The sequence below is a fragment of the Nicotiana tabacum genome, chromosome 12, assembly GCF_000715075.1.
Source record: "Nicotiana tabacum cultivar K326 chromosome 12, ASM71507v2, whole genome shotgun sequence".
Classification (NCBI taxonomy): Eukaryota; Viridiplantae; Streptophyta; class Magnoliopsida; order Solanales; family Solanaceae; genus Nicotiana; species Nicotiana tabacum.
Genome location: NC_134091.1, coordinates 7191391 through 7212808, shown reverse-complemented (window position 1 = coordinate 7212808; position 21418 = coordinate 7191391). Strand labels below are relative to the sequence as shown.

At 38.5% G+C, this 21418-nt stretch overlaps 1 protein-coding gene across 1 annotated transcript; it reads right to left on the bottom strand.

The window, feature by feature from the left end:
• Positions 1-1128: 1128 nt before the first annotated feature.
• LOC107787968 (auxin response factor 5) lies at positions 1129-7179 on the bottom strand. Its single transcript, XM_075226103.1, has 14 exons — positions 6440-7179; positions 6023-6135; positions 5125-5223; positions 4972-5028; positions 4693-4845; positions 4516-4600; positions 4294-4384; positions 3993-4157; positions 3787-3909; positions 3606-3681; positions 3365-3500; positions 2040-3289; positions 1574-1764; positions 1129-1451 (listed from the first exon to the last, which is right to left on the bottom strand). The coding sequence occupies exons 1-14, from the start codon at positions 6540-6542 to the stop codon at positions 1313-1315; spliced, it is 2781 nt and encodes a 926-aa protein (XP_075082204.1). The 5' UTR covers positions 6543-7179; the 3' UTR covers positions 1129-1312.
• Positions 7180-21418: the final 14239 nt, after the last annotated feature.

Below are 21418 nucleotides of genomic sequence, written 5' to 3'. Positions count from 1 at the left end.
TTTTTGTTTTACTGCCCCCCCCCCCCTCCCCTGCCCCGCCTCGTCCCGCCGCCCTTGCCCCAACCCCCTAAAAAATTATTTTTTAAATATATTTTTCAGTTTTAATTTTTTTATTTATCGGTTTAAAAGTTCAAAATTTTACAAGTTCCAAAATTATGAGTTCGGAGGTTTATGTGTTTGGAAGTTTACGGGTTTAGAAATTATAAAGTTTACGGGTTCGAAATTTCGCGATTTTGAAAGTTTATGAAATTTGTGGGTTTGGAAAGTTGTTGGTTTGAAAGTTTATGGCTTCATGTTTATTATATCTAAATTATTTATGAATACTCTTGAGAAGTCATTTTCCTTAATTTGCGTACCAATCACCGAGAAATGAATAAGATTACTACTTATTTTCCAAGAAAATATTTTCTTAGAAAATATTTTTGACGGAAAACATTTTCCTTTATACCAAACACACCCTCAATCTGCCAGCAATTCAACACATTGACGTGACGTATTAACACCAACTACTTTGTCCTCTGAAAATCATAATATATTCTGGTGATAATTCCTTAGTTGACATAGTAAAGTTTTTGCTTCTTTTCAAGCTTATAAAACTTCGAAGAGTAAGTACTTAACTTCTTTTCAGACATGCTTACCTTCTCTAATAAGTAATTAAGTACTAACATAAGCCTATTCTCCCATATTATTTTTTTCATAACTCCATTTGACTGAAAACTTTTCAAAATAAGCAGATTTAGGAAACTTAACAAAACGAGTTATAATAGCCAGCCCATTTCTTTATCTTTCATTAAAAGCAATAGTTTTATAAATCTATAACTTCAATTCTTTGAAGGGGAGTGAACAACGGTTAAGTTGTCTCCGTGTGATCTACAGATCCTGGATTCGAGCCCTGGAATCAGTCATTGATGTTTGCATCGGGATAGACTGCCTACATCATATCCTCTTGGAATGCAGGTCTTCCCCAAACCCTACGTGAATGCAGGCTTTGTACATCGGCTGCCCTTTTCTTTTGAGTTCTTTCCCACAGCCCTTTGCCACTTCCCAAATCTTGGGTTACCATTTCTCACTTATATTCAGTAACAACAGAAAAAATTTGAGTGTATGTAAGAGAATACTACTCCCAACTTGTAGAGGCAAAGTTTAATAAGCTAAAGCTGTTTCTTACATAGTCTCACTCATAAATTACAACTCAGCTAATAACAGAAACCTAGTAAATCTCATGCTCGTAAGGTTGTTACAACATTACTTTGAATGTTCCATGCAGCTTGTGATCAATCACTTTGAACTCATAGATCACTTGTTTTAAAACTCAGTTTGGAAATTCTGATGTTGAGCCATTTATGCCCTGCAGTCCGGCCGAGTTCAAGAGCTGCATTCCTTCCTCTCCCATTTGCTGCACTTCTGTAGGCGATAAAATTCTGATACATCGAACACAACCAACAAATTCCCTGGCAACGCGACCATTTCAAAGATTTTAGTTGAACATTATACACATTTTGTTTCTCAATTTTACATTGACAGCTATATATAATGTTTAGTGAAGCAAAAAAGCAAGTGCAAGAGAACTTACTCCCAAGGATCATCCCCGACAAGGAGTACATCATTCTCATAATCAACGTATACCAGCTTCCACCCCGAGCCTCTCGTGTCATTCAGCAGCCCCTCAAGTCCAAACATTCTTTCAATTTCAGATCGCAGTTCATCGTAAGTTTTAAAACTGGAGACATCAATTGACCTTCCTACAGATCCAGCCTTTTGAATCTGTAAATCAGTAAACTCAGTCAGAATACGTAAATCATAAGGTGACCATTTCACGACAAATAAAGGATATATAATCTGAGGAAGAACTAACGAAGATTGCATATGCAAGGACTTGTAATGAAAATGAAGAGGTAAAGAAAAGTGCATATAACTTAGAGAATGAGTTAGCATCAGCACATCCATCAACTTAGAGTCATCGCTAGTGAGATTGCTATCACTTAGCTATTACTGTATTGCAACGGCATGTTTCGTAACATGACATATAAACTGCTTACCTTTGTATATGTTCGCACACGTGGAGCTACTTGCTGCCATGAGCTATTCTGCAAAAGATTACTTTCATCAAAATTTACATTGCTTGATGATGCGCCACCTGAGTTGTCAGCAAAATCTTGTACAGAGAAATTCTGAGAATCTGCCAGGCTAGCTGATGTAATCTGAGACTGAACGTCTTGACTAGAACTGAAGTTGCCTAATAGAAAATCTGAAGGACTCTGGAAATCGGTATGTTTTAAAGTGCAGAACTCATCTAACACTGTGCTTGAAACAGAATTATCAATCACTGTGCTCCCACTGTTACTATCAAAATTAAGACAACTATATATGTCGCTTTGGTTATGGCTCTCCTCTGATAAGTCTTTAAAACCATATGAATCAGGTAAGAACTGCATGTTAGTTATGTCTTGCGTTAACAGCGGAACCTGAAGGTTTGTTTGGGAAAAGCACTTCACATCATTCAACTGATGATCCCACAAATCCTGGCCTATTGGAGCTAGTCCAGGACCAATAACTGAATCAGGCAACATAAAAGAATGCTCGTGCTTCGTCAAAGTGGAGTTCGACACAGGAGATCTGAGCAATCCAGCAGTAGACTGGAAGGGCAGATTCCACTCATTGTTATTGGAGCATTGAAGGATATTATTGGCACTAGCAGCCTCAATTTGACGCCATGGACTGGATTGCAATTGAGATAAGCTGTTCTGGTGGGAAGCTGTTGCATCAGTCGGGAGAATATGTGGACTTGCGGGCTTTATAGTCACTTTTTCGTCATTACACTGCCCTAGGGACTGACACTGATCTAACCTATCCACTGAAACACTAGTTTCTTTTGCCTGCTCAGAACTTATTCCTACAGTGTCGGAGCCTACTTTTTCTGGAGGTTGAGACTTTGGCTGCAGAGTTGCTTGCGGTGAAGAAATTGAGTTCACAACACAAGGTTGATTGAGGATGACTTGAGGATTTCTTTCACTTTGTACAGATGTATCTTCTACGGTACTTAGCTCAGGTTTCTGGTTGCCTGCTGCATGTATTAGATTCCTAGATTCTTGAGGTAGTGCAACCTTAATATCTTGTACAGTGGGGACACCGCATTGAAGACCAGTAACACCAGGAGGTCTTGCCAGCATCTTCATTAACTGTTCTGACCATAGGTTTGAGATTGAGGAAATTTGAAGTTCACCATATACATTTTCAGGAACACGCATGAAAGGGCGGTGCATCAAACTGTCCCACTCAGTTTGTGCTCCTGTTTTATTCAAAAGTAAAACTATCAGGGAATTTGGATAAGTCAAATGACAGAAAGCAGTATAGATCAACTTACCCAAAAAGGAAGACTGGTAAGGTCGTTTGAGGCCTGCAGTCAGAGAAGGAAATATGAAGAGACTTTCTGGTGTCTCAACTTCCCATGGACTAACTCTACTCTGCTTGTCTCCACATCCCGGTTCGTCCCACTCTGCCTGATAAATAGAAGCCGCGTCAAATTGATGGAAGATCGTGAAGGACCAATTAGCTCACTTAGCAAAAAGAGATAATTAGCTTGTGCTCAGTCAAATTTTAGTCACCTGAAGACACCGCCATTTGGAACCAGGCCATCTTAGTGGATCCAAGTCACTAATGCCAACAATAGTGCCCATGTATCTGGAAAATGGGACAACAGGACTTCAAAGTCAAATGAAGCGGACAATAATGATTATCAGAATCGAATTAGAATGTGATCTCATGAATCCAGAAAAGCAAACTTGCCTGCGTTTACCCGATTCCTCAGTTTCAAACATCATCCCAAACCTCATACCAACTGACAGTTGTGTGCCATAAACAGATTTTCTATATTTGGCCAAGGGAATAACAAACTCTGAAGGGCATGCCCTGCAGTTAAGTCCGTTCGTAGTTACAACCAAAGTAATACAAGCCAGTGGCAAAGCTAATACTGAAATGAAGGCTGAACAAACCTTGGATTGTAGAAAATTGTGAATGTGCTTCTATTAGCAGCAGCATGGGCAGCAGCTGCAAGTACTCCAATATGCATACTATCAGCAGACAGAACTGAAGACGGCAACGAGGTTTGCTGACGGTTAGCACGCCTCACTCCCAACATTAACTGTGACTTCTCATCTCTACAGCATTAAAATACAAAATGAATAACTTGTGTTCAACTAAAGGGATACTCTCTTGTTTGCATGCCATCGTGACGTTTTGGAACGTTGAATAACTTGTGCAGGTGTAACTTCCAGTACTTTTCATTGCAATTACCTGATAAATAGAACAGAATCTCCTGCTCTAAGGCGTTTTGCTCCAACAAACATGCTCCAGCCGGTTGTGAGAAGATGTCGCTTTGGCTGCCCTACATAAACAGGTGGAAAAATCATAAAACTAACAGCAAAATGAATCATCACAAGACAAACAGCTCCAGATTGTTCATCGAAATTGAATAAATGAATAGTATATGGTGAGATCCAATCTCAGCATGCTCACCGCGGTATATGTGACGGAATGTCCAAGTATTATTGTGCAAGTCTCGTACAACAAGCTCTTGTGTTGGAGGTTGCATTGAGTAATCCTGAAGAGAAAACCGGGGCAATTTTTCAGTGTTCTTTTCTTTTTATAGTAAGTTGGCAATTATAGCTCATTCAAGAAAAAAAGGATTCTCACCAGGGGCGGGAACAGCTTTTCTGCTGCTCTTCTAGGAACTGAGAATCCACCATGTGTGCTTGTATCACTGGCAGTCAAAGTTTTGCAGAAGAACTCAGTCGGATGCTTACTAGGCTTCAGTCCAAAGTCCGGAATGGGGAAGACATCTTTCTCCTGATCAAGTAACAGGTATAAGGAAAAAATTTCAAAATGTTTTCGATAGTAAAAACATTCTTCACCTCCATCAATACATTAGTATCTGTATTAAATTTTAGTACAAATAATACATTAAGAACTTACAGAATTCACAGGTTGGAGGCTCATTTGGGCATAGATCTCATCTGTTTCTTTATCTGCCTGTAAATGACGGGACGAGCAAACAATGTTATGATATGAGACGAACTGCAAGCAGTACTCCTATATATGAAGGGCATAAATCTTAAAAGCACATACATGTAGGGTAACATTGTGGACTTGGCACAACAACTGAGAAGCAAGATTTGGATAATTAGGTATCTGGGAAGTTGCTGTTCTGTTTGTGGAAACTGCCACCTGTTGCAACAAGTTAGATTTTCATTAGCTCCTCTCATACATGTCATTATATCCTCAACAAACAAAGCACAAGCCGTGAAAGGATAGAACACATGATTATTGTGCAACTAAGTTTTATAAGAGATAGAAAAGCACATTCCTAACAGGTTTGAACTCTGCAGTGGATGGGAGTCGCGGGAGACTTTTAGACCAAAATTCTACTGCAGGAGAGTTTATATACATGCGATCATTCATCTTTCTTGGGTTTTCGAACTACAATGACACAACTCCAGGAATAAATATTTTCAGGTTGTCTATTGTTGCTAGTGTAGAATGAAACCTTAGCAAGTGAAACAGAGAAGGGAAACTCTTAGCTATATCACAAAATTTAAAGTTTAAATTCAGCAAATATGGACTTACAACTTGTTGTATGATTCTCTTGGAACATTCTAATACGATAATAAAAGGGAACTAAGGACAAAACTGTTCTTCTTTGAACATTTGTTTGTATCAGCAGGATTAGAGAGAGTTTAGTTGGACAAAGCAAACAAACTCATATATCTGTGTGAAACCTTCAAACTGGACTTGCATATCATGGACATTTATTTTCTCCGATTCAGCCCCGAAAACAAAATGAAGCAGTTAAAGCAATATACGCAGATATAAGGTTTAAAGAACTAGAGTAGAATGATTCTGTCTTACATCAATATTTAAGGACTAGAAAGTCTTACAGTTTTTGAGTTCTTGAATAGGGAAAATGCACAATTTTGTAAAGAAATGCCAATAAAATGTAACAAATAACAATAATAGGGAAACAAACCTGTTCACTGTGCCCCTGTGGGAAGTAATACACAAGGCTTCCAACTTGAGGCAATGTTACAAGTGGGCCAGCACAAGCATGCCACAGCTCTGAATTTATTAGCTTCCTTCCTCCTATATTGTATCAAGATTCAACATTTATAAGTATATTTTTAAATTTAAAACTGTTAAAGCTTGATGGTTAGTTTCAAGATTCAATTTTTATTTCTCCCTAGCCTGAGCTGAGCTCATATACTGCTCCAAAGCATTCATATTAACAAATACAACAACAAAACTAGTGTAATACAGATGGGTCTCGGGAGGATAGTGGGTAAGACGTACTTACCACTACCTTGAAAAAGGTAAATAGGCTGTTTCCGATAGACGTTCATATTTACAAAATGAACAAGAAAAATCAAGGATTGACAAAGAAACTAACCAGAATGATCCTGCATTTCTTTCAATAATTTCATTTCCTCAAGTAGAGTATGTGCTCCACTAACCAAACTTCCTGGCTTGTGCTTTTCTTCAACAGAACCCATAAAAACCTCTCTGTAACTTCCCTTACATCAACTCCAAAATCAAAACTAAAGAACCCATCTTTTGCATGAGCTAACAAACCAAATCAACCCCACAATTTTAGGCCAAAAATCCCACTATCCACTGATCAGTAGTCAACAAGATAACATCTTTTTCTCTTTGTTCAAATAACCAAAAACTAACATAACTGCAGAATGACACATTCCACGTCAAGGGAATGAGGAATGACACATTTTTCTTGGAGAAACTGAGAGAATAAAACCAAAGAACAAAGCTGAAAAGAATCTAGTTATTATACAAGAAAACAATTTAATTGGACAGCAGAGAGAGGAGAGCATGCCCAAATAATCCAAAACCAAAGAACAAACACTGCAAAAAGGGTCTGTAATCTAAGTGGGCCTTACACTTTCCATCAACACCCCATCAAAACCAAATATCACAAAAAAAAAAACAATTTTTCAAATTATAATGGAAAAAAAAAACAAAGAGGGGTCAGCTTATTTTTTTCATCAAAGCACGCGTACCTAAGCATAAGGGGCCATAGCTATCAATTCCTTTGTATTTTTTTTTCTCGCATAAAAAGGAAACCGACCTTTCAATGAAAGTAGTCATCATTTCTGATTCCACTCTTCTAAGCTTAAAAAAAATCCCTTTTTTTCCATATTACCCTTTAAAAAAAATTCAACTTTCTGTTGCTCTTTTTTCTAACTCTGTATATACTGTTTCTTGAAAGTGGAAAAGAGTGTTGCATGCTCTTATCCTGTACACATACACACACACACACTTACTTTTCTTCTTCTCTGTATATTTTGGTTGATTCTTTTGCAGCTTTTTGAGACTCTCTGAAAAATTTTGCAGTTAAAGAAAAAGAAAAGCAGAAGGGGGAAAAGCTAAGTTAACACGAAATCGTACTAATACTTGTGAGGAAGAAAGTCAGGAATTTAATAAAAGGAATAAAGAAATGGAAAACGTACAATGGTTGCTTGCTTTCACACAATACTACTACAGTGTGCAGACATAAATAACTGAACCTATACTATGCAAACGAGGACTTAATAAACTAAGTACTCTTTTAAATATAAAAAAATAAATAATGTAGTAGTTGAATAAAGAGATCATAGGAGTAATAAATGTATATGCTCTTCTTTTTTCCTTTTTTTTTAAATAAAGAAATGGAGGGAAGGGAGATAATTATGGGTCATTTGACAATCTACAAATATTTCATAGACATTCTTTATTGCACAAAATTATGCAAATTTTGTTAATGGAAAAAAAAAAATTGGAAATAGCCACGATTTTAAAGTAAATTAAATATAACTATTTTTGCATGTAAAGATAAAATCTGAACGAAAATACTCTTAGTAATCCGAAAAAATTTTAATATAATATGCTGGAATTTAAATATTTTATAAATGAGATTTTAATATAATATGCTGGAATTTCATAATGTACTGGAGCTCAACATAATATACTAGAAATTTATACGCAAGAGTTTCATAATTCAGCATGCTGGAACCAGAGGCGGAGCTAGCTTTATACGTGCGGGTTCGGCCGAACCCAGTCACTTTCGCTTAAACACTATATTTATACTAAGAAATTCATTAAATATGTACAAATATTTAATTGTGAACCCAGTAACTAAGACGATCTATCGGTTTCGAGATAAATTCAGAACCCATAAACTTTAAATCCTGACTCCGCCTCTGGCTGGAACTTTCTGTGTGTTGCGGTTCCAACATAATATGCTGGAAGTTTATACACATGAGTTCTATAACCCAGCATATTATGCCGGAACTTTCTGTATTTTAGCAACACGATAACTATTTTTTCATGACTTTACAAAAGTTGACTATTTTTCAATTACCAGTTAAAAAATTAGCTAGCCCGTACTATTTTCGCATCATAAAATGGTTTGTTTTGGATAATCCTTATTGTTGTAATGTAAGGTTTATTTTAACATATTATAAGAGTCAGGCTAATCTATAATCTGAATTTATTAAATATTAAATATTATATTATGTCGTCCAAACTTCAAATATTATGCCTTAGGCATGTGAGAGACATTAGAATCCCCTATCGATTGAGTGATATGTGAAATAATCTTCTTATATACTTTTGGATTATTAGAATATTACGAACTAACTTTCAAAATTGAGTTAGATTCAATATTTATTTTCTTGACAAATTGTTACATAAACTATATTCTATTTCTCATGTGGAAAGAAGAAAAGGACGGGTGGGCTAAGAAAGAAAATGACAAAATAAAAAAGGCGTATTTTAGTACGTGGATTACGAAGATATGCCAAATGCCAAAGGTGGTGTTTTTTGGTATAAACCCAAGAAGAAAATTTTCGGCGTAGGGTTTTCATTTTCTATCTCTTTTCAGACGTAATTGCTTTATCCTTTGGACTTTTGCCCAGCCTGATATTTGACCGTTCTACACGCCTGCGCTACACGGCAACGGCGCATGTTAGCATAGCTTCGTTGAATTAAAAACTTCTCATTTTGAGACTTTGGAAAGTGTTTTGGATAGATAAATTCACTGGGAAAAGAATATTTTTTTTTGAAAAAAAAATCTTGATAGAAATACAAAGGATGTTTTCATAATTTTTTTGAACACTAATTTTGGAGAAAACAATTTATTGAAACGAATTTTGTGTTAATTGGTGACAGATTTTTTCAAGTTTTTTTTATATATATTTTGTAAGTGAAACAAAATTATTTGGTTTAAAAAGGTCTTATGACACTTCGCTCCCGTTTGGCCATAGATTTTTGCTTTATTTCAAAAAAAAAATATTGTTTGTTTATGATATATGATCATGTTGTGAGAAAATAAAACTTCAAAAAATTTCAAGTTTTCAAAAACTTATTTAAGGCGGTTTTTTGGTGAAAATTTTTCTTCAACTCACAACATTTCAACTTTTCCTCAAAAAAAATACATGTCCTAACAAAAATTTAACTTTTAAAAATTATTTTTCAACGCAACTTTAAAAATACTTTTTTCAAATTTCAATCAAATCTATGTCCAAACGCTAGCTTCGTCACTCAACTTTTTTCGCAAAATATTAACCAAACAAGTTGTTTTAGAACCCTTTTTAAATTTTTATAAGTTCTCATGTCCAAACGTATAAATTCATGGCTTCTATATTGACATGTTGATATTTGGATGATTGAGCTATAATATTTCATAAACTTCCCGAGTTAAGTCTCATTGGAGAATAAACTCTACTCCCATATTAAGAAATATTCCGAGTTAATCATTCTTCTTTGTTTCTATAATCTTCATTAACCAACAAATACGTACACTTATCTCTCTTTCTAAATATGCTTAATGGTGGCTTACTTAATTACCCTCATTGGATATTTACTATCTTTAGTAACTGTCCTTAAACAGAAAAAAGTTTGAGGGGAAAGAAATATGCCTTATGTGTATAATTTTCTCCTTCTCTCGTCTGAACGAATAGACTAACAAAATGCATGCATGTATTTCGTTTAGAAAAGTTTTACTAGTAAAGGTATTTTTTTGGGCAAGTTACACTTCCAATAAAACTTAACGGAGAAAGGAATTAATAGCAATATATTTTTCTTTCTTTTTTATGCGCAGTAATCTTTAAAAATCTATATGAAACAGTACTAAATAAATAAATACAGCCCTTTAATTCATACTGCCTTAAGTACACGTCAAATTAGAAGGCATATAGGAATGAGTAATGACTTTGTGTTGAGCGTAATAAAGGGGTCATGCCACTTACATGACTTCAATACTCTTAATTAGGGGTGTACAAATCCAACAGAAAAACCACACCAAATCGAAAAGTCAAACCAAACCAATTAAAAAATTCGATTTGGTTTGGTTTGATTTGGTTTGGTATTGAGTAAAAAATCTGAACCAACCCGACATATAAATATATAATTTTTATATATACTTTTAAGATTTTATATAGAATTTTCTTTAGATTATATATAAAAAATTCTTTTAAAAATATTTAGAAATATTTGGGATTCTCTTGCGGGATATAAATTTTAATAGAATATGAAGTGCTCCGTATTTATTGACCTTAAATAATGGGTTGTATGATCACTTTCTTATCAAGTGTTACTGGAATGCGTCTATCTCTTTGTTCTCCTATATTCGATGTAACGACCCGACCGGTCGTTTTGAGCTTTTGCATTTCGCTCTCCAGTTCTCTGGCATGACTTGCCCCGTGTAATGCAATATGACTTATGTAAATCGTTGGTGTTGGGTTTCAGGTTAAGCAGAATTTAATTTGGAAGAACAGTCTCAGTTGAAAGCTTAAAATTTGAACGGTTTGACCAATATTTGACTTGTTTGTATACGATCTCGGATCGGAATTTTTATGATTTGGTTAGCTCCATTAGGTGATTTAGACTTAGAAGCGTGATCGGAATGCATTTTTGGAAGTCCGTGGAAGGTTTAGGCTTGGATTGGCGAAATTGAGATTTCGGCGCTTTCCGGTTGATAGATGAGATTTTGATATAGGGGTCAGAATGAAATTTCGAGAGTTGCAGTAGTTTTGTTGTGTCATTTGGGATGTGTGTGCAAAATTTCAGGTCATTCAAACGAGATTTGATAGACTTTTTGATCGAAAGCATAATTTAAGAGTTTTTAGGCTTGAATCCTATGTTAAATTGGTGATTTGATGTTGTTGTGAGCATTCCAAAGTTTTTAACAAGTTTGAACGATGTCATGGGATGTGTTGGTACAATTGGTTTGAAGTTCCGGGAGTTCCGGGTAGGTTCCAGGATGTTTTAGGCCAAAAATCATAGTTGTAGCAGGTCTAGAAGGGTTGCACGCCTCGGAACTCACCCGCGCGGTCCGCACAAAAAGACGTGCGGCCACGATATGTGTTGTGCGGGCCGCACAAAAAGAAGTGCAGCCGCGGTAGGTGTCATGCGGACCGCACTAAATGGTGTGCGGCCGCGGGGGGGAACGATTTGCTAGTCCTACTTCGGAAGCTCATATCTTTTGATCTACAAGGAATTTCGAGATGATTCACAAACGAAAGTTGTAGCCCTTCGTTTCTAGTTTAGAGAAAGATCAAAATATTGCAATTTGGACATCTGTAGACAAAGTTATGGCCAATATACTAAAGCTTGTCACTGCAGAGGAAAGCTTGTGCGGCCGCGGTTGTTTTTGCGCGGTCCGCACTGGCTTGTGCGGACCGCGGTCGATTTGGTGCAGCCCGTAAAGGCTGAAATCTGAGGGGTACTCTATAAATAAGAGGTTTTGGATTTTACTTAATATTTTGACCTAGAGAGCTCGAATTTTGGCGATTTTTCGAAGATTTTTCAAGAAATTCATTGGGGTAAGTGATTTTAACTCAGATTTGGCTAGAAAACATGAATCTATCACTGAATTCATCATTTAATTCGTGATTTGGGATAGAATTTGGGAAGAAAATTGTGAAACCTTTCAAAAATGTAAAATGATGATTTGAAGGACCAAATGGTATCGGAATTGGATAATTTTGGTATGTTTAGACTCGTGAGGGTATGAGGATTCTGAAAATGTAAATTTTACCCAATTTTGAGACGTGGGCCCGGTGCTCGGGTTTTGGTAATTTTGAAAATCGTGCCCTTTGTTGATTGTTTTCGCTTGGGCTTTGTTTTCTTAGCATATTGTGACGTATTCGTTCTGATTTTGGATAGATTCGACGCTCGTAGAGGCCGATTTGAGGGGAAAAGGCGTCGTGAGCTAGAGATTTAGCCGGTTCGAGGTGAGTAATGATTGTAAATTATATCCTAAGGGTTTGAAAACCCCGGATTGCACATCTTAGTGCTATATTGAGGTGAGACACGCTCTGGATGATGAGCGTGGGGTCTTTTACTACTGGGGATTGTGACTTGGTCCATCCCGATTGACGATTTTACCGCGTATTTGACTGAAATTTATTTGTTATCATCAAGATTTGGGCTGATTGCCATATTTGGGCTTCGTGCCGACTATTTGAACCCTTCGGGGATTTTATCAATGTTTCCTCACTGCTTGATTTATTACTTGAACTCAGTCCTGTTGAAATCTACTATTTTACAAACTCAACCACTTTTACTCAAATTTGAAACTTAAATGATATTTCTACATCATGTTTTGGGCTGAGAACTACTGTTTTACTAATGCCCAAGGGACTTGTGATGATTTTTGGAATGAGTGAGGCCAAGGGCCATATGTGAGGATATGCTGAGTGATATGAGGCCGAGGGCCTGAGATACTTTATATGCCACGAGGTTGCTTGAGTGATGTGAGGCCTAATGCCGAGTGATGTGAGGCCGAGTGCCGAGTGATGATGCCACGAGGTGGCTTGATATAGCGCTTGGGCCGTAAGGAGCCCCTCTGGTGTCTGCACACCCACAGTGAGCGCAAGTACCCATTATGATCTGAGTGTGAGCCCGAGAAGCTGATACTGTTCTAAGCGATTGATATTATGCCCGAGGGGCGTATTTCTACTTGTTATTTACCTGTTTTACTTGTTTTAAAAAGGAATATCATTTGATTTCTTTACTGATTTACTGCTTTAAGTGATTTTACTGCTTGATATGGAATTGCTTTGTGCCTTTACGTATTTTCATACTTTCAGCCATTATTTATAATTATTACTCACTGAGTCGGAGTACTCACATTACTCCATGCACCATGTGTGCATATTGAGGTATCGCAGGGTCCGCTCCTGAGTGCTGATTCTCCTAGTTCAGGCAGTGATTCGGCGACTACGAGGTAGTTGTTGGCGTTCGCAGCCTCGTGCCTCCCTTATCTTATCATTTTCGTGTTTTTAGAACTATTGTATCGGAATTAGTATTTAGTAGACTTGTATCCGGATTTCTTAGTTGTTCATGACTTGTGACACCCCGATTTGGGCTATGTCGGGATGGTTTCCACTATTGTTATCGTTAAATTTTCACAATCTATGGATATTATATTATGTTTATTGCTATTTATGATAATTAACTACTTAAAGAGGTGTTCCGTTTTGGTCTGGCTGGCTTTGTCTTAATGAGAGGCGCCATCACGATCGGGTTCGGGAATTTGGGTCATGAAAAGTTGGTATCAGAGCCTAGGTTACATAGGTCTCGTGAGTTATGAGCAGGTTTAGTAGAGTCTCGCGGATCGATACGGAGACGTCTGTATTTATCCTCGAGAGGTTGCAGAACCTTTAGGAAAACTTCACATTTTTTTATTCTAATCGTGCGTCTTTGGTTCAGCTTGAAAAGTAACTCTTGAATGCCTTCCACACGTTCGTATGCGCGCATGAGCGCTCAGTATCAGATGTGCCTTGATGGCTTGTAATTCCCTGATCGAGGGGCGAGATGTGATCTCTATGAGTTGATGTTGGGTCAGTCTGGAGGACTTGAGGCCAAATCTTTGCCTATAGCTTGAGCACCGAGGTGTTGATTGTGTGAGCAAGTATTTTTGAACATATATGTTCGGTATTATCCCTACTAGTGGAAGTGATGACTGGATAACTATGTGATGAGTATGTTGGTACTGCGAGATGTATCCACATGATTTGGAAGCGACGAGAAGGTCTGCTAGAGAATAGAAGAACTATTAGGTGCTTGAATTCCATCTTGATTCGAGGTATAGCCCCGAGTTATGGGCGTGTGAAGGATCTTTTCATGTTTCCTAGTTGTGAGTGAAGTAAATTTCATGTTGCGATATGAGTTCAGACTCAGGAAGACTAAATGACTATGTACAGATTATGACGGTGGAAGGTATACAAAAGTGTTAGTTAGAGGCAAAGCAGGTGGGTTGTCTCCTGCGAAGTGTTCTAAGGTTGTGCGATCCTTATGTGTCTGCTAGAAGATCTCATTTGCGAGTGAAAGATATGTGTTGCAATTTAAATTGGGTCGCTTAGAGAGTGGGTGTAACTGTTGCGAGAGCGGAATGTGAGATTTGCGGAAGAGTTAAAATTCTAGATGATCTGTGTTTTCGCAAGCTTATAAAAGATTTGAGTTTAATCTCACTATGGTATCATGACATCAATAGAGTATAATCGTTATGAGTTATTGAGTGTGTGTTGATCTATGGCTTCGAGCCAAGTGGGGGAGTCTGCTATTGATTAGGCGATTGCACGGTTAGATGCTATGTTGGTTTCAGTTTGAGGCGTGATGGTGAATCAGTTATGGCTTGCGAAAATTGAGAGCGAGGATGGCTCAAGTAAAGGAAAATTTTGGCAGAGGTTATATTATTCTTCATAGGGTATGAGAATCATGGAATGTCTTGAATTGTTGGTAATGGATGATCGGTGCATAGAGCAGGAAGTGACTTGGTTGTTCTAGGATGAGGTTTCACTCAGCGTGTCGGAGTGCTATATAGGCGTGGGTGGTTCTGTTCGTTTGGTCAGGCTAATTGCATTTTGAATAGAGTGAATGACTCTCAATAATGGTTCTAATGTGTTCAAGATTCTACATGTAAAATGGGGAATATTAATGTTGTATATGTGGTTAGAAACTGAGTTTTCATTGGAAGATGTCAAGACTTGTGGTATTTTCTATATTAATTATGGGATTCTATGTATCAGTATCAGGAAGGTAAAGGTAACAGATTTAGATTCGCAGGAAGTTTTCCACGGAGTAAAGTATTTTGAAAGTGGTGCTTTAGGGAATATTTAAGAGAGTATTCAGCGGTTTTTGAGTCTTGGACGGTGTGGTTTTGTGCTTGGGTCTCGTGTGGTGAGTCTGGGTTGAGGAATTATGGCATTGTAGCAAGAAGAAGTGTCAAGCTGACAGTAGATCAGAGGGAAACTCGGATAGATGGGATAGCGTGGTAGTAGGACAGATCGGTATGGTAAGGATATGATTAGTTCCTTGGGTGTTTACGAGGTAACGAGTCTCTGTAGGTGTTTCACAACAATTCTTTTGGGTTTTAGTGACATGCGTAGCTCGGTTGAGTTAGAAAGATTCAGTCCTGATGAGTTAGTGTTGTGCAAAAGGAATTTGGGGAGTTCTAGATGGTTTCCACCACAGTTAGAGAGGTATATTTTTCCTATTGGTGTGAGGAGTATCATATGTGTAGTGGTTCTCTTCTAGATGGGATCGATGGAAAGTTCTTGGCTAGTGGAATGCATAGTTGCTTATGGTTCGGAAGGGATATGAAGATCTCATGGTTATCCTAGGATGGTACGGGTTATGCAGTATGTTGTGAAGGATTGAGAATCGTGTGTGTAAGGTTGCGGTTCGATTCTGAAAGGAAGGTCACAAACTCTTAGGCGGCGGGCAGTTTCAGAAAATTAGAGGAATGAGCTTCAGATAATTAGAGAAAGGGTCTTCGGATGATTAAGGAAATGGTATTGCTAATTTGGGGTGATTTGACAAGGGCATATGTTTCAGAAAGGGCAATGTGATTAAGTTGATGATACTTCAGTAGTATTGCGGCATTTTCTTGTTAGATCGACTGCTGATATTCGAGTTTGTTTGGTGGCACAGAGGAATTCTAGATTATCTCTCATGGAATGATTGGGTATTTGAGGTGTGGTATGCATTCGGACGGCGGAATTGGGACCAGATATGTTGATTCATGGGCCATATGGAGTTGGAGACGGGAAGTTCTCATATTCAGGCTATGTGGTAGTTGTGAGTCATGTGTATCGGCACTGTTCAGTGACTATCGGGATATGTGTCTGTTAAAAGATCTCATTTGCGAGTAAAGGATATGTGTTGCAATTTAAATTGGGTCGCTTAGAGAGTGGGTGTAACTATTGCGAGAGTGGAATGCGAGATTTGTAGAAGAGTTAAAATTCTAGATGAACTGTGTTTTCACGGGCTTATAAAAGATTTGTGTTTAATCTCACTATGGTATCATGGCATCAATAGAGTATAATCGTTATAAGTTACTGAGTGTGTGCTGAACTATGGCTTTGAGCCAAGTAGGGGAGCCTGCTATTGATTTGACGATTGCATGGTTAGGTGCTATGTTGGTTCCAGTTTGAGGCGCGCTGGTGAATCAGTTATGGCTTGCGGAAATTGAGACCAAGGATGGCTCGAGTAAAAGAAAATTTTGACGAAGATTATATTATGCTTCATAGGTGTGTGAGAATCAAGGGATGTCTTGAGTTGTTATTGGCAAGAATGCTCGGTGCATAGAGCAGGAAGTTGCTTGGTTTGGGATAAGGTTACATTCTGCGGTGACGAAGTGCTAATGAGGCACGGGTTGTTCGGTTCATTTGATCAGACTAATTGCAGTTGAATAGAGTGAATGACTCTCGAGAATGGTTCTAATGTGCTCAAGGTTCTACATATAGCAATTGGGTATTTTAAAGTTGTATATGTGGTTAGGAATTGAGTTTTCATTTGGAAAATGTCAAGACTTATGGTACTTTCTACATTAACTATGGGATTCTATATATTAGTATTAGGAAGGTAATGGTTCCAGATTCGCAGGAAGTCCATTCGGGGTAGGTATTTTGAATGTGGTGCTTTTGAAAATATTTAAGAGAGTACTCAGCGGCTTATGAGCCTTAGATAGTGTGGTTTCATGCTTGGGACTCGCGTGGTGAGTCTGGGTTGAGGAAATGTGGCATTGTAGCAAGAAGAAGTGTCAAGTTAACGGTAGGTTAGAGGGAAACTCAAATAGATGGGATAGCGTGGTAGTATGCCAGATCGGTATGGTAATGATATGATTAGTTCCTTGGGTGTTTTCGAGGTAACGAGTCTCTGCAGGTGTTTTGCGACAATTCTTTTGGGTTTTAGTGACATGCGTAGCTCGGTTGAGTTAGAAGGATTCAATCCTAATGAGTTAGTGTTGTGCAAAAAGAATTCGGGGAGTTCTAGATGGTTTCCACCACAGTTAGAGAGGTAATTTTTCCTATTGGCGCGAGGAGCACGTGATGCATAGTGATTTCCTTCTAGAGGGGATCAATGGAAAGTTCTTGACTAGTGGAGTACGTAGATGTTTGTGGCTCAGAAGGGAGATAAAGTTCTCATGTTATCCTAGGATGGTATAGTATATGCGGTATGTTGTGGAGGATTGAGATTTGCGTGTGTAAGGTTACAGTTCAGTCTTGAACGAAAAGTCATAAAATTCTTAGGCAGCACGGGCAGTTTTAGATGATTAGAGAAATGAGTTTTAGATTATTAGGGGATGATCTCCAGATGATTAAGGAAATGGTATTGCTAAATGGGAGTGATTTGACGTGGGTATATATTTCAGAAGAGGCAATGTGATTAAATTGATGGTGTTTCGGTAGAATTACGGCGCTTTCTTGTTAGATCGACTGCTGACATTCAAGCTATGTTGTGGTTGTAAGTCGTGTGTATCGGCACTGTTTAGTGACTATCGAGATTTGGAGACCCGAACAGATCTTTTGTTACTTGGTATTTTAGATTTTGGATGTGATATCGGGTTCAGATTGTTTGTCTCTGTGTGATGTCATTCTGGACTATTACACTAAGGCGACATCGTTGGCTATGCCGAAAATGTCACGGATTGAGTGGCGAGGTTCGACGGATTATGTTCTAGTGGAGTGGTTTTATATTTCGAAGACCCAACAGGTGGCTGGGAAAGATTATTTTTCTTAGTCGGGTTTCGTGATAGATGTTAGTGCAGAGGGTCCTACCACTGATTCAGTTTTGGTAGTGAGGGACTTTTCGGATATGTTTCTTGTGGTCGGGCATGTCGCCGGGCAGGATTGTTGATTTCGGTATTGATTTGATACCGGGCATCGTATCGTATGGCAACGGCAGAGTTAAAAGGGCAGAATGAGCAGCTTCACCTTGATAAAGAGTTCGTTGGCAGGCCAATATGGATGTGTGTTCTAACTTGAGTCGGCTTGGTTGGCTCCGAATTGTACTGTTGAGGGATGTGTTGATTCGAGTGTTATTGAGCTTAGTAGTAATTAGGGGAGATCCATGAGTTACCTTTCTGGTTGCGAGATGTTATGATTTGTTGGTTATGGGCACATATGGTGCGGTTCTATTGGGGTTTCATAGTGGAAGTCGAGCGGGAAAAGTGATTTGATGTTGCTCAGTGAATGGCGTATCGGTTATGTCCTTTCGGGTTAGTATGGTGTATGTTATTTGCTTCACCATGGGTATGATGATTTGCTTTGGTTCCAGACATCGAATTGTGCGTGGTTGTCGATTTCGAGCAATGTGACTAAGGTGGTTCATGTGGAGTAGTGTTGGATAGGATCGCACATCGCAGCGAAGTTATGTGGAGGTATGACCTTGTAGGTTAGATTCGTGTGTTCTGTTACTATGATGTGAAACGGGTTCTCAGCCTTGTGTTGTGGTGGTACTAGTGAACTTGAGGTTCAACTCTTTCATTCGAGTCATTTTCATGATTTGAGTATGTTCGAACTATTGCGTATTGATGCGTGTATTGTGCAAGTTGTGGTTTAGGTCTGTATGGATGTGTCATGTCACCAGAGTAATGTGTTGGATTAGAGGAGATCGTTGGGAAGGAGTATTGAACTTCGGTTCGAAAAATTTACTGTGGTATTTGCCAAAGGGGGAGTGGCTTCTTGAATGGTTGATCTGGGAAATGGTTATGGCTTACCGTATGTCTTAGTGATCATTGGCATTATATGGAAGTGTTGGGATGAGACTTTAGTTGATAAGGGTTTTTCTATCGGTATGCAGATGGTGTGTGCAATTGCTGTGATTAGAAGTTATCACTACAAGTGTTGAGTTATGTGGTATATCATGTGATTGCACCGGAGATAGCATATATGGGTGATTACAGCTTGTTCGGGCTTATTCGAAAAATAGATGTGAGATTCTGATCTTGTGAATGATTTCAGAAAAGGAAATGTGGTTCTATGGCTTATGGACTAGGATGAATTGTGAAAATTCAGTTATATTATGTTACTGAACCTATGTGAGATAGGGTGACGTGGGATCACCCCCGGGTATGTGCATGGTGAGGTTATTCAGCAATTGGTTGGTTTTTGGAACAATTTTGGGCACGTTCGAGGACGAACGTATGCTTAAATGGGGGAGGATGTAACGACCCGACCGGTTGTTTTGAGCTTTTGCATTTCACTCTCCAGTTCTCGGGCATGACTTGGCCTGTGTAATGCAATATAACTTATGTAAATCATTGGTGTTGGGTTTCAGGTTAATCAGAATTTAATTTGGAAGAACAATCTCAGTTGAAAGCTTAAAATTTGAAAGGTTTGACCAATATTTGACTTGTTTGTATATGATCTTGGATTAGAATTTTTATGATTTGGTTAGCTCCGTTAAGTGATTTGGGACTTAGGAGCGTGATCGGAATGCATTTTTGGAAGTCCGCGGAAGGTTTAGGCTTGGATTGGCGAAATTGAGATTTCGGCGCTTTTCAGTTGATAGGTGAGATTTTGATATAGGGTCGGAATGAAATTCCGAGAGTTGCAGTAGTTTCGTTGTGTCATTTGGGATGTGTGCGCAAAATTTCAGGTCATTCGGACGAGATTTGATAGACTTTTTGATCGAAAACATAATTTAAGAGTTCTTGGAGTTTTTAGGCTTGAATCCTATGTTAAATTGGTGATTTGATGTTGTTGTGAGAGCTCCGAAGTTTTGAACAAGTTTGAACGATGTCATGGGATGTGTTGGTACAATTGGTTTGAAGTTCCGGGAGATCCGGGCAGGTTCCAGGATGTTTTAGGCCAAAAATCATAGCTGTAGCAAGTCCAGAAGGGTTGCAGGCCTCGGAACGAATTCATCATTTAATTCGTGATTTGGGATGGAATTTGGGAAGAAAATTGTGAAACCTTTCAAAAATGTAAAATGATGATTTGAAAGACCAAATGGTATCGGAATTGGATAATTTTGATATGGTTAGATTCGTGAGGGTATGAGAATTCTGAAAATATAAATTTTACCCGATTTCGAGACGTGGGCCCGGAGCTCGGGTTTTGGTAATTTCGGGAATCGTGCCATTTGTTGATTGTTTTCACTTGGGCTTTATTTCCTTAGCATATTGTGACGTATTCGTTCTCATTTTGGATAGATTCGACGCTCATGGAGGCCGATTTGAAGGGCAAAGGCATTGCGAGCTAGAGATTTAGCCGGTTCGAGGTGAGTAATGATTGTAAATGATGTCCTGAGTGTTTGAAACCCCGGATTGCACATCGTAGTGCTGTATTGAGGTGAGACACGCTATGGATGATGAGCGTGGGGTCTTTTACTACTGGAGATTGTGACTTAGTCCGTCCCGATTGATGATTTTACCGCGTATTTGACTGAAATTTATTTGCTATCATCACGATTTGGGCTGATTGCCATATTTGGGTTTCATGCCAACTATTTGAACCCTTCGGGGATTTTTATCACTGTTTCCTTACTACTTGACTTATTACTTGAAATCAGTCCTGTTGATATCTACTGTTTTACAAACTCAACCACTTTTACTCAGATTTGAAACTTAATGATATTTCTACATCATGTTTTGGGCTAAGAACTACTGTTTTACTAATGTCCGAGGGCTTGTGATAATTTTTGGACGGAGTGAAGCCGAGGGCCATATGCGAGGATATGCTGAGTGATATGAGGCTGAGGGCCTGAGATGCTTTATATGCCACGAGGTAGCTTGAGTGATGTGAGGCCGAGTGCCGAGTGATGTGCGGCCGAGTGCCGAGTGATGATGCCACGAGGTGACTTGATATAGCGCTTGGGTCGTAAGGGGCCCCTCCAGAGTCTGCACACCCACAGTGAATACGGGTACCCATTATGATCTGAGAGTGAGCCCGAGGAGCTGATACTGTTCTGAGTGATTGATACTGAGCCCGAGGGGCTGATACTGTTCTTAGCGATTGATAATGTGCCTGAGGTGCGGATTTCTACTTGTTATTTACTTGTTAAATTACCTGTTTTACTTGTTTTAAAAAGGAATATCATTTGACTTCTTCACTGATTTACTGTTTTAAGTGATTTTATTGCT